General features: G+C 34.0%; 1 protein-coding gene across 1 annotated transcript in view; it reads right to left on the minus strand.

The window, feature by feature from the left end:
* Positions 1-9,441: 9,441 nt before the first annotated feature.
* Positions 9,442-15,270, minus strand: part of LOC114935875 (uncharacterized) — a 31,520-nt gene continuing 25,691 nt past the window's right edge. The window contains exon 5 of the mRNA XM_029308797.2: positions 9,442-12,608. Within this exon, the coding sequence (XP_029164630.1) occupies positions 12,066-12,608 (543 nt within the window). The 3' untranslated portion in view covers positions 9,442-12,065. The remainder of the gene's footprint in view (positions 12,609-15,270) is intronic.

A 15,270-nucleotide genomic window follows, 5' to 3' on the forward strand; every position in this document is an offset into this window, starting at 1 on the left:
CGGATGAGACATGTCACTCGCGCGAGCTTCGTATCGTGTTAACAAGCAAGCAAGTTTGCGCGCGAAATGCGTGACGTATCGCCCGAAACAAAAAAACAAACAAAGAGGGTAGTGTCGAGAATTCCACCCCGGTGCGATCGAAATGAGGTCTTTAATGTCGCATACTTTACTCGAATATTTAGTTCCCTCGATATGTTTTCAAGTATTATATGTATATAATATTATATGTATATAATATATTATATATAATATTAATATATTATATATAATATTAATATTAATATTATATATATATATAATATTAATTATAATATATAATATAATATTAATATTAATATTAATATTATATATAATATTACATTATATTATATAATATTATATATTATTTTCAAGTATATTATATTATATGTATATGCGTCTATGAAAATTTGTTTGTTTTAAATAATCCGTGCTCCTAAAATCTAGAGTAATTTAGTAATTTTTAATCGTGTGCGGTAAAAGTTTTGATTAGATTCGACTCGCCGGGATCGATCGGAGTAATCGATATCATATAGATCGAGGGTAGGCCCTGCTCCCGCCATTTTCCCAATCGAGTCTCTCACGTACGGACACGGCGAACGATCGGAGCGTCGCTCCGTTAATTAGCATGGACAGCTATTAATTAACGGGAATCCCGTAACCGGTATGTATATCGCACAAACGGCGGAGCGCGCTGATTCTACTTACGAAGATGCATATTATTGCTTGTTCGTCTGAATCGCGATTATTAATTCGACGCATTATCAAAAGTGTCTCATGCAGCCTATATTGTATTACTTGAGACGAGCAATTAGTGATCGGCATTAGATTCATACAATGTATTATTTAGCGTCACCGCATATGCGTAGCTTTTTGCCCAATCATTGTCAATTACTGCATGATATTTTATCGTATGTTAAAATTAAAATATTTGATTGCGTGTCTCATTTCATTTCACAGCGCTCTCACAAGCGAGAAGTTGCCGCTGAAGACTCGTGACGTCATCGCTCACCGCAGCATTTTCCCGCGTTTTTCGTCTACATTACTACCCTTTTCGTAGTCGAGTAAGGAGCGTCGCGAGATCGTACAATGTTGTACGGGCTGATTAAACAGTATCGCGCGTTATTAGAATCATTCAGTGCGCGTAGTAAAGTCACCGGAAGTGCGAAATAACGACGTGTGAATTAGTTTTCCGCTTTAACTCGACCGTCCTTGTATTCTCGTCGCGTCGCGAAGTTGGCGCGGTGTATTTGGAAAGTCGGGAAAGTCGGGAGTGCCGTGCGATCTCGTTCCGCGTTATTTACCGGATCGAAACGCGTTAGCAAGCCGGAAGTGCCGTGCGTATCGATCGATCGTAATTAGCTGCGTTTTTCCGCGAGTGATTTGTGTGCCCGAGCGCGAGCGAGAGGAAGGACGACGACGATTGGAGCGAGAAGAAAGGTGAGCAAATCCATTTATTCGTTGCTCTCTTGTGACTAATTATTAACCTGCTCGGGATGATTTAGCGTCGCCGGGTAACGTATTCATCGTGCCTTGACAGGCAGTTAACATTGTTGACTTGAATACATTATGACAATGTTAGACGTTTAATAAGAAAAAGGATATATATCACCACGTTAATATATTCTCAGTCCATAGACAATGAGATAATAAATTTGCTTCGTGCGTGTATGAATTAATGTCATTTCATTTTGATGTTTTTTTATTAATTAGCAAATTAATAACATTAATTTTGTTCACTCTCTTTATAGATCAACTTCTGTGTTGTTAGTTGTTGTTTTCCTCTGGTGAGTCGAATTATTTTTTTTATTGCCCAGTTTTAAAGTAATGGATATGCAAAAATAATGAGTAATACAATTATGAAACATTTCTCTCTTTTCTAGTTAATAAATGAGTTTGACTTTCAATTTTAATCAATATATTTTATCTTTATTAATTCATTTTTTAATTAAATATTATATTTTTTTAATGTAAAATTTTGAAAACAACGAAATATATTTGTATTAATATATGTAATGATTGATAATAATGTTAGATTATTATTTAAAATAATTTTTGTTATTTTTTTTTTTAATTTTGAAGTAATAAAATAACAAAGAATTTCCCTCTCCATTATTTATTCTTGCAGAGAGAAGAGAGTATTTATTACATTAATTACGTTATTATAAATATTTCCAATTGAGCGCAAAATAAAAGGTTTATAAATTTTATATCCCCTTTACACTTGTATTTTAATTATTAAATCCATTATCTTAAAATGAACAAATTTATATTTATAAAAGTATTGAATTTTGAAAAGCATACATTTTTTTCTTAACAATTTAAATTATTAATTGTTATTTGTGTGACCAACATAAATTTATTTATTGGAAATGTATACCTTTAAGAGAGCCATCAGTATTTATCATATTCATCAGAAAAGCTCAGGCCTCACTGGTTTGAAGTGAAATTTGTTTATTGGAAAAGCGTCAACCAGACTAAATTAATTTTATATACATATATATATATATATTGAAATGGCACAATCACTTTATTGAAGGTAATTTTATTTATTCGACAAGCGTGGTCTCGTCACACAAATAACCAATATGAATTTATTTATTGAAAATGCACGTTTATGCGTTAGTATCAGTTTTATCTATTATATAAACGTGTTCAGGGAAACTAAATTAAATTTGTTTATTGGAAACGTCGTCAAATAACTGAAGCTAATTTTATTTATTGGAAAAATATAATCGGATTATTGAAAACATGTATATATATATATATATATATATATATATATATATATATATAATTTTATTTATTTGGAGGCACTGCTGTGTTATTGGTTATTGACGAATTAATTAATATTTATTTGATGACACGGGTTTATTTATTAATAATACACGCTCGAGTTATCAATATTAATTTTAATGCTCGAGAAAAGTCCCCAAATCATTGAAACTCATTTTATGCATTTATAGTATCGCATTTGCAAGTTATTCAGATAAATTTATTTATTATTCAGAGAGCATATTTATACATGTTTATTGAAAAAAGTGTAATGCATTTCAGCGGCATAAATGTTATAAGTATTATCAATTGATGATGTAAATTTATGTATATTGTGGAAGACAATATCAGAATTAATATAAGAATATATATGTGTAGATTATAAGTTTTTATCAAAGGAGAGTATTTTTGAAAGATTAAAATGAGATTTATATTAACGGTTTTCGAGTTGAGAGAGAAAAAGAAAATAACATAAATTATATTAATTTTCCTTATTCATCGAAATGTGGAAAACAATTTGACAATTCACAAAATGGAGAATAACGATTTATATTTTATTATGTTAAATCATTTTTTATTAATTTTTATAAAATCTTACTTACAGTTTTTATTATTATTAAAATGCTCCATTCAACACAATGACTCGTAAACTATAGAAACGAAATCAGTCGCGTGGCAACTATGTCGAACGAAATCGGTTCAACGATCGCTCACAGTTGGATAAAAACTAATTTACCTGCGGTTACCTTAAGCGATTGCTCAGGATCACGGCCATTGACACTCTTTTTCATGGACGAGTTCACGAGAAATTCTGTATCTAATTCGAATTATCACGCATATGTTACGAAATAATGCGTCGCAGTTAAACACACCAGGTGTTTGACGTATTACAAAATATTCATTTGTGCGAATTCATTTATCGCAATAACATTCTCGTGCATTTTTACAATCATATATACAATCAAGTATCAATTCTTACGTTAAATTCTTTTGCAATTATTTTTGTCATTTGCATTTATTGACAATAATAAAAATTATTGTTAGCGTAATTTTTATAATATTAATTATGGTATTGTCTATTATATATATATATATATATTATGCAAAGTTGGATAAAAGAAGCATTTCATGTAAGTATCAAAATGAACTTTTATTAAGGCGCAAGTCGATGCAAGTCGATGCAAGTCGAAAGGAACTTCTGAATTAATTAGTAATAGTAGCTACTAATAGCGGCATTATCGGAATACCGACGTTATATTCATTTGTGCGAATTCATTTATCGCAATAATATTCTCGTGCATTTTTACAATCATATATACAATCAAGTATCAATTCTTACGTTAAATTCTTTTGCAATTATTTTTGTCATTTGCATTTATTGACAATAATAAAAATTATTGTTAGCGTAATTTTTATAATATTAATTCTGGTATTGTCTATTATATATATATATATATATATATTATGCAAAGTTGGATAAAAGAAGCATTTCATGTAAGTATCAAAATGAACTTTTATTAAGGCGCAAGTCGATGCAAGTCGATGCAAGTCGAAAGGAACTTCTGAATTAATTAGTAATAGTAGCTACTAATAGCGGCATTATCGGAATACCGACGTTATATTCATTTGTGCGAATTCATTTATCGCAATAACGTTCTCGTGCATTTTTACAATCATATATACAATCAAGTGTCAATTCTCACGTTAAATTCTTTTGCAATTATTTTTGTCATTTGCATTTATTGACAATAATAAAAATTATTGTTAGCGTAATTTTTATAATATTAATTCTAGTATTGTCTATTATATATATATATATAATGCAAGTTAAATAAAAGAAGCATTTCAAGTAAGTATCAAAATGAACTTTTATTAAGGCGCAAGTCGATGCAAGTCGATGCAAGTCGAAAGGAACTTCTGAATTAATTAGTAATAGTAGCTACTAATAGCGGCATTATCGGAATACCGACGTCGTCGACGAATGATTTCTATGTCTGTGCGTGTATGCAATCGATATGCAAACACGAATCGTTGCGAGACAGGGAGTGGTTATAGTTGGTGGCTTGCAATCATTATGTGTCGGCCCTCGCGAATGTTTGCGCAACACAACCGTCGCTGGTTTGGTGCCACCGGCGACGATTGACTTGTCTAAATAATGGCACCTGTTCCTCTCGATCGAAAATAATTACTCGACAAACAGTGCGAGGTGAGTTGTTCGTTGCGTCGAAATTAGGCGATAATTCGTTAACTACACGAAGCGCGATTTATTTCTGAGATTATGCTTAATTCTTAAAAAATACACACGTTGCTGATACGATGAGTAAACTCTTCCAACTAACTAACGAATCAGAATTTTCAATTACTTAAATTTATTATTTACTTTTTCTTTTGAATAAAAAATATAAAATGTATAATCTCGAGCTGCAGAGGAGCAAATATAATTATTTATCTGCGAACGATAAAAGAAATTCACTCGAGTTATAGCTGCTGCAGTTTTATTGTTCGCGATTGTGTTTCGATCAATGCAAAGGCGAGTTCTATTCACATATAAACCTAGGAACTAGAAATCCATTTTACTTTTCTCATTGTTGTGTTATCTGGGAATGGTTGGGTGCTCTCGCGCATCAATTGAGAGACGGACGACAAATGCAATGACCTTGGAATTGATCTACGTCCATCAATATGATATACTGTGGTTCACATGCTCCGGAAATTCAAATCGTAGCTTATTGTGGTATAATCTGCAAAGTTCTCATTTTTAAAGTGAGAGAAATGAGAATTCATTCATTCGAGCAATCAGTTATGTAATTTGCAATATAATCGGACGCAGCTTTTCTTTAGAAGTAAACAGTAAGCGGGACAAACGTTGAAAATTTCTGATATATGAGACGATAGAGAAATTGAACTAGGTCATATAAAATTAATTAACATAGTTTATATCTTATTGTCGGAGAATCTCTAAAATCTATCTAAGCGATACAAGTCGACCAGATTTTATGAATAATTCTAGAGATGAAAATATCTTCATGTAAATCATTAGATATTAAATATAAGAAGAAATTTTTAGATTTAAAAATATGTGAATGAATTAGAATTTTTATACAATTACGAAATTAATAATGAAATCGACATTTTGGATATATGTGGTGAATTATAAAGTTTCGAAAATATGTCCACGATTACCATGATAAATTCTAAGAGAAAATTCTCTCAGTGTAATTAATTACATAATTATAATCTATTAAGATACAACAATTTTTGAGATATGAAAAATATGAAAATTATATAAGTTTACAAATTCGAAATTAATAATGAAGTCGCGCGGTTGGGAGGGAAAGATGAGAATGAGAGTTCGAAATGATTCTCACAATCACTCACACTAAACGATCTCGCTTTTGCCACTCGTGACATGAGTTATTCTTCCTTATATAATCAATTTAATGAGAAGCCGGTTTTGGCATCTCCTTTTAATAATAAAAAAAAAATACACCGACGCTGAGTGCTGAGTAAACACTGATAAAATATATAACTTGTATCTTGTATTTAATTTAATGATCTGTGTGTGCACATTTGTATGTATATGAAGGAAGTTGATTGTACGGATACTTTCAAAATTCAAAGATAATTGAGTAACAGTTTATACGAATTATAATGATCAGTAAACGGTCGTATATACCTTGTCGGATGAAAATTTATCTTGGAATATATTAATTTTATTAGACGTACAAATGCGTTCGGTCATTGAATCTGATTGTCAGGAACATTTGACTAAATGAGTAATCTGTAATCAAATTAATAGCTGTTTTATTAATACATTCCAATTCCTGTGGCGATTGAATGATAGTAAAAGATAATCAGATAATGTCATAATGCTGATTAACAAATTACAGTCAATAATTAACGAAATGTAGGTCTTTTTGCCTGACATTATTTAGTTGACGAAATGCGTAAGCGATAATTAAATTGACCATTTTATATCAGCGGAGATTGATGATTTTCGTGACGAATAGCAATAGAATCTGATAATGTTGATTAACGTGATATGAATAATAAATTAAAAAACAGAATAGATGAAAAATGTTTCAATAAAAAAATCTTCAACAATTAATGATCTATTACAAATTGTATTCGATATTTCTTAAATTAATAAAGTATTAATTTTGGAATTTATAATTAAAGAATTGATATTTATCATTTTTAAACAATTAATAATTATACAGTTTTCATTTTTATAATATCAAAGACAAATATCCTGTTTTTGTTAAACATATAATTTTACCATCTATTAGTTTTATTATTGAGAAATCCACACAATTTATTATATCCCATTTATTTGATCCAATCTTCCTTTTTGGTGACGTGAATATTTTGTAGAGCAATTATGCTATACAAAAGTATTAATTTTGGAATTTATAATTAAAGAATTGATATTTATCATTTTTAAACAATTAATAATTATACAGTTTTCATTTTTATAATATCAAAGACAAATATCCTGTTTTTGTTAAACATATAATTTTACCATCTATTAGTTTTATTATTGAGAAATCCACACAATTTATTATATCCCATTTATTTGATCCAATCTTCCTTTTTGGCGACGTGAATATTTCGTAGAGCAATTATGCTATATAAAAGTATTAATTTTGGAATTTATAATTAAAGAATTGATATTTATCATTTTTAAACAATTAATAATTATACAGTTTTCATTTTTATAATATCAAAGACAAATACCCTGTTTTTGTTAAACATATAATTTTACCATCTATTAGTTTTATTATTGAGAAATCCACACAATTTATTATATCCCATTTATTTGATCCAATCTTCCTTTTTGGCGACGTGAATATTTTGTAGAGCAATTATGCTATATACATTATCGAAGGTTCTCTGCATACTTTCCTAATTCCTGATATCCGAAATCCCGCGCATTCCAAAGCAAGTCGGTACTAATGAAGTCGTGAGAGGTCGGTCGGGAATGGTGACGCGGTCGAGCTCGCTTTCGGGCAGCGGGAATCGAGAAAAGGGAAGGGTAGAGATGATTTAGATTCCACCTAAACGATCTGTCTAAACCGGCCTGACGGCCCGGCGCAGGTCAAGTTCATCGGCGTTCACTTGATATAATGGATTTAATGAGAAGGTAGTCACCTCCGCGCGCATCCCGAGATGTGTCAGGAGTTATCCGTGTCGGGAATCCCGTATCCTTGTTCACGCTTCCTGCTCGCAGAAGCACGCATGCTCGACGAAAGGGCGCTTGAGATGATCCTTCTGGGATCAGAAACAATGGACGCGCTTCTCGAGAGGATAACGACGAGGTGAAAATTGTCAGTTTGTCGTTCCGAGGGGCGTGCACGAGGGTCCCTAATCACTGTTCTCGCGGTCTGGTATCTTGTTATCACTCACCGCGGGCTACTGTATAGTTTACGACCCTTTTTATCCAGTCACTGGCCGAATTAACAATGCCGCCGCGCCGTGACGTGTAACTATTCATTACGTCTTTTAGCTGAGATACTCCGTCAAAATGACACGACCTCTTTCGGGATATAGGATGATTTTGACAGGATGACGAAAAACATTTTTCAGACATTTTTTAATGGTTTTGTGATTAAATTCAGGAATTGAGTATAAATTCTTTTCAAACGTTGAAATTATATGAATTAAATCGTGAAACATACGCGCTGAATAACGATGATAGACTATCGTAAAGTTATAAAATTTTAATACAAAAAATGAAAATTGATATTTAAAAAATGTTGCTAAAATAAATTTCCAAATGCGCTTAAAAAATATCTTTGAGTTATTTAATTTAATTCTTTTGTCAATTTTGATATTTTGAGAATAATATTATATATTTCTTGGTATTTAAATATACACAATACATATATACCTATATTCTTGATCAAAGGACTAAGAAATTTATTACCATTGAGAACTGCAAAATTATTTCGCGCCGGTAGTTAAAATAAACTGTAACTGTTGTGCATGCACAATGCGCATCGAAACTCGATCCAAGCTACGCTCGGAAAAGACTGAGAAAAAGAAAAGGCTTCGACCACACAGTTGCGTTGCCCATTGTCAGCATAGAAAGAACGGCAGCTGCCGGATCGTGAGCGTGAACTGTCGTTTGGAAACTTGAACCATTTATGTTCTTTCACACCTTTATGCTCCTGGTCGCTCCCCAAACGCGTGAAAACACCTTACACTTTTCAGGCAGGTAAATAAGATTCTTTTTTGAAATATTACGAGAATGGGTCCGTATAAAAACGGCTGCACCAGCGAGTCCTCCTCGGTCAATCGGAGTCCTAAGATAAACTTTTCTTTAGCAGGATAATATATCTTTCTAAAATCCGGCCTTTTAAATTATACTCGGCATTCACGCATACTCTGAATCTCTTTTTGATCCACATGTAAGCATAAGAACTATTCTTCTAGATCAACAGTATAAAAAAAAATTTGTGAGGGCTCTGGGAGATTTTCAATATATATATATATATATATGTATATGTATATGATTAAGTCCTTTTTAACAAGAGAATTATTTAAAAAGTGATTAGTTAATTAATTTAGAATTAATTTCTTCTATTAAATGCTATTACGAGATTAATGTTAAAATTGGAGAGAGGAATATGTCAACACATGTTTCGAAGGATAATATTTAACGTTTATTTTTCATTTACGGTACAATATTTATAGTTTATTTTTGTGTCGTTTGTAATATTATACGCGGATAATCGATACAGCTTAAGGTTCATCGTAACTATACGAATACAAAGGTTACACATCGTATAGCAGGAAGTTCTCATTCTTTGAGAACGAGATATTTTCCGCAGCTTATTTTTCCCCTCGCAGAATTGATTTCGACACAGTCAAGCGAAAATAGATAGAAAATAACCAACAGTATCCAAGACAAAAACAATCTTGTAGTCTTATAAGTCAATAAATTAACAACAATTAATTTCCTGATATATGTTGCGACTCTATTATAATTGTCCAATGAAAATATGCACAAAAATTTATAATATGTTTATAGTTTCTTTACTATACAAACATGGACAGTCCGCAGAATTTTTTCTAAGAGGGGGCATGATTAACATTTTTTTGTTCTTTCTTAATTATTTTAAATTTAATTTGTTTGTTATTTTCATTTTTCAAATATACTTCTTGAAATAAAGGATAAAAAATTGTCCGAAAAATAGACATTTTTTAAAATAATCATAACTTTGTTACGAAAAATGATAATTAAAATTTTAAAAAAGGGTTTAAAGCTTGAAATCTCTACTTTCAAAAGGTCATAGATAAGTAAAAATAACGAAGACCTTCGCGAGTTTTCTCCTTTTTGTTTAAACTAGACAACATAAGCGCGCATTGCGCGTGCGATTACCTGATTTTATTTAATTTTATTTAATTTTACTTAATTTTATTTAATTTTATTTTTAACTCTACTGTAAAACTGTTAATAACCCTCGTGATAACAGCTATTTAAAATTTCCTTATTTTTTGGACAATTTTTTTATCCCTTAATTATTTTGAGGAGTGTATTAAATATTCAAATAAATTCCAGTGTTTATTGAAAGAGAATAAATGTTTAATTTTTGAACTAATTCCAAGGGTGCAAATGCCCCCTCTTACCCCTCTCTGCAGACGCCCATGTATACAAGATATTTATCGAAAACATATATTAATATTAAAATAGATATTAATAATAAATATCTATTTTAATGATATAAGCAATATTGTATTATATTAAATGACAATCTGTCACATTTTTTATTTAAAAAAAAATGTATAACGTACTGGTACCATGCGATATCATAATTTCTTGCATATCCATCACCTATCTATGTTACTCCGATACGCATAATCGCAAACTTTAAATAAACGTTTATGAACGCAATTTTATGGCGCTACGTTTATGGCGCAATTTTTATTATACCTTTTTACGAAAATTTTTCTCAGATTAAAGTAAAGCGAATTTATAAGAAAAAGTTAAATGGAATTTTTTGATAAAATTTTTTAAGTTTTATCGAAATTTTCAAGTTACATAAAAGTATTCTAAGATTCTAAGAAAATGATATGAAAGCCGACACTTTTTAAACTAATGTATATATCACGTGATTTACATTATTTTTAATTAAAACTGTGCAACTCTCAGCTGGTTATTACAAATTAAACATTTCGTATACCTTTACCACCAGTTGTGGGAGTCGAAAACAGAGAAAATAAAGAGATGCTTACATTGTTCCAACGAAATCGAGCCACTCGGGATAGGTTTCGGAGACACCATAATTGCGTACACATGATTTCGTTTGTACTGCTTTCTTCGTCGACGATCGCGCTTCATACGCGAGAATGGAGACCGTAAGAAAGCGGATTCGCGTGCGGATATCCGGAAAAGCCGTGTTTTTGCTACACTATTTACACAGGGACTATGTACAAACGTCTTCTTACAGATCTTAATCATTTGTCTCGTAAGACTAGTCAGTTGACGACACAGCGAGAACCCTCTCGGTCTTCGTTGTCATTCATAACGACGTCCATAGTCGTTAATCCGTCCTTTGCTTCTTGGGGTCTGCTTCAGTTGGTCTATTTTAACTTCGCTACTAAAGCGACGCGATTATATATCCAACCGAAAAATGGTGTAATTCTTCCTGGTTGCTTGATAAAATTTCTTCAGATCACACCTTAAACGGTGGATGCCAAATTGTTGAATTAACAACATTTTCTGAAGATTTTCTTCTTCCTCAACTCTTTCTCTCTTCTCCAGCTTTTATTTAATTTTCCTTATCTGCATTTATCTATACCACGCTTTAATATTGCTAGAATCTTTTAAAGATTATTAGAGAATTTTTCTAAAATTGAGAGTACTCTTCAGAAGAAGATTTCATCGTCGATAGTCTGTTAAAATCCGTGATAGCCATTATGATGAGGGAATGGTGACGTCGAAAATCCATTCAGCAAAAGAAATAGCTTATTTCAAGAGAAGACAGTAAAGTTTAATAAATCTCTAACTCTAGCACATAACGTTCATCACTTTCGTTCCATAAAATCTGCGTTAAACGGCAGGGTGACCAGAACTGTGGCAGCTTTTCTTCTTGAAGATCTTGATTTCCACAAAATCTTGATTTCAGAAGATGATGTTTTTTTTTTTTCAATCGGCGAAACCGCGATTGCTTATCCCAGCCTTAAATTCGCGAAATGCGTTAGCGATCGCGAGTCAGGAATTATAGCAGCTGCTCGTCGAGAATTGATCAGAGCTACGCTCTGTCGGGTCAGAAGATGACTGTCAATGGCCGGCGAAAAGACTCGTTTCCCGGTGTCGGTGCCGTCTGATATCCGCCGTATTGGCCCATTTGTGGGCCTAGTAGACCGCCAGCTTGAACAGGTCCGGGATAGTAAGTGGATAAGGTTGCTCCAGGACTTGCGGCCGATGATGTTGATGTCGAGCTCGCGCTAGACGAGCCCTGCTCCGTTCTCTCGTGTTGCTTGCTCGTGTCTGGGGAATCCGGGGCCGGTGATCTTGCCGGGATGCCGACTACGCTGCCCGGGCTGGATTCCTCGTAGAGCTTGTTGGGTTCGTAACTGGATCGATTGTAATCTGCGATGGTCGGCTTCTGATCCATGTAGAGTTTGGATTGCTCGAAGTATGCTTTCGCAGAATCCAAGTAGGTGCGATCCAAATAAGTTTTGGGATTAGATGAATCCAGATATTTGGGATCTGGATACATGCTCATCGCGAGAGTGCTAGGTGGCATATAGGCGCGATACTTGTCTGCTTCCATTGAATATTTCATAGCATCCATAGAACTTACGACCTAAAACAGAACAAGGGGAAACGTATAGCCTAACGAATATGATAGGGTTATAGCCCTAACAACACATATATCCCAATGACGTTCAGAAAACGAATGCGTCGACTTTTGAATTTGTCATCTATTTTTTTTACCCGTTCCAATGTACGTTCTTCTAATATCATACCCGGACTCAAAGTGCAAAAATCTGCCACGATTTTTCAAAAGTCGACGCATTCGATTTACCGCATGCAAATTATGAAATCGGTGTATCCGGACGATGCGATCCAGTCCGGAAATTTGTTCTATGTCTATACAACTCTGCCAAACATCAAATTTCGTCACGCTGAACCAAGCACGTTTGGATGACCGAGCTGTCGCGGGCTGAAAAGAGAAGGACAGCACAAATATCCCGATGACGTTCAGGGAACGAATGCGTCGACTTTTGAATTTGTCATCTATTTTTTTACCCGTTCCAATGTACGTTCTTCTAATATCATACCCGGACTCAAAGTGCAAAAATCTGCCCCGATTTTTCAAAAGTCGACGCATTCGATTTACCGCATGCAAATTATGAAATCGATGTACCCGGACGATGCGGACTAAGACAACTCTACCAAACATCATAAATATCGTTACGCTGGACCAAGCACGTTTGGATGACCGAGCTGTCGTGGGCTGAAAAAACAAGGACAGCACAAATATCCCGATGACGTTCAGGGAACGAATGCGTCGACTTTTGAATTTGTCACCTATTTTTTTTACCCGTTCCAATGTACGTTCTTCTAATATCATACCCGGACTCAAAGTACAAAAATCTGCCCCGATTTTTCAAAAGTCGACGCATTCGATTTGGCGCATGCAAATTATAAAATCGGTGTACCCGGACGATGCGGACTAAGACAACTCTGCCAAACATCATAAATATCGTCACGCTGGACCAAGCACGTTTGGATGACCGAGCTGTCGCGGGCTGAAAAATGAAATAACTGGGTTTAAGAAATGACTAGTGTTGATTCGGTCGGTGCATGCGAAATCGGTGTATTCGATCCAGTCCGGAAATTTGTTCTATGTCGAAGACAACTCTGCCAAACGTCATAAATTTCGTCACATTGGACTGGTGTTGATTCGGTCGGTGCATGTAAATTACGAAATCGGTGCATTCGATCCAGTCCGGAAATTTGTTCTATGTCGAAGACAATTCTGCCAAATGTCATAAATTTCGTCACGTTGGACTGGTGTTGATTCGGTCGGTGCATGCAAATTACGAAATCGGTGTATCCGATCCAGTCCGGAAATTTGTTCTATGTCGAAGATAATTCTGCCAAATGTCATAAATTTCGTCATGTTGGACTGGTGTTGATTCGGTCGGTGCATGCAAATTACGAAATCGGTGTATCCGATCCAGTCCGGAAATTTGTTCTATGTCGAAGACAACTCTGCCAAACGTCATAAATTTTGTCACGTTGGACCAAGCACGTTTGGATGACCGAACTGCCAAGAGTTGAGAAGGGAACGACTGGCCTCGAGAAATGACTGGTGTTGAAAAAAGAAGGAAAAGAGCAAGAAATAAAGAGTGATAGAGAGAAAGGAAGAAAGAAAGGGAAGGAATAGCGTGCGTATTGCCGATTCTATAATTCGTGGACGAAGGAAGGACCGTGCGGGATCCTTTGTCGGATCGTTAAGCGGCTTTGTCCGGATGATTTACATCCAGTCTTAGCGATGCTAAGTCTCTCCCGCCCGCTACGACCAATTGATTACTGCGCTCGGTTTCTCTCGCCTCGAAATCCCCCTTTCCTTTTCCTTCTCTGCGATTCGCGAGAATCGCAGCAGTGTCCGGAAATTAAAAAATTTCTTCTGACCGTGCGACGTTGAAATATTCGTATTAAAATTCATTCGATCGCGACAATGCCAATGATTTTCATATTATCGTTATGTGTAGCTTGCGAGATAATTTCTTAGAGCTTCGTTCATTTGAGGATCGAATTTATATTGATTTTGAATTATACTGATTTAGAAATTGATAAAGATAACTTGCAATCCAGAATAATTTTTTTCGTCAGTGTCCAAATATTGAAATTTGATATGATTATATCAGAGAAATTTTTTTTAGGCGTGTTAAATTACGGATCTATTTACATAAATTCAGTTCAATAATTATCCATCCTCAACGTAGCCAATTTTTTCTCAAACTTAAAATATAATAAATTTTATATAAATAAAAAATTGTTAAGACCATTATTGCGCAATTTACACGCAGACATTGTAAATGTTCTTTTCTCTGTAAACGTTATACTTTCGGATGACGATATGCCTATCCTCGTCATTATCGCGATAGTTTATTCCGTCTTCATCTACGTCGTCGTTCTAGGACTTAATTATCCAACGCGATGTTGCTGCTAAAGAGGACAATGACACCGTATACCGTTCGCCTCTGTTTTCGCTCACAAAAGAGCGGCATTCTCCTTTCGCGCCATGTGTCGTCGAGAACGAAAGAGAATGAGCGCACTTTATTTTCCAAATGGCCTCGAAGCGGTGGGAGAGAGCACAGAGAGAACAAGAAAGTCAACTCCCTCGCATCGCCGCATATTGTGCCGTGGCCCTCGATATTTCAGACTTTTCAACATTTTGTAAGAACTCACTGCTTCCGAAAGAGATCCGCTTATAAAAGCGTGTGATGAAGTGT

This window comes from Nylanderia fulva, unplaced genomic scaffold, assembly GCF_048542155.1.
Source record: "Nylanderia fulva isolate GAGA-0341 unplaced genomic scaffold, ASM4854215v1 Scaffold15, whole genome shotgun sequence".
Lineage (NCBI taxonomy): Eukaryota > Metazoa > Arthropoda > Insecta > Hymenoptera > Formicidae > Nylanderia > Nylanderia fulva.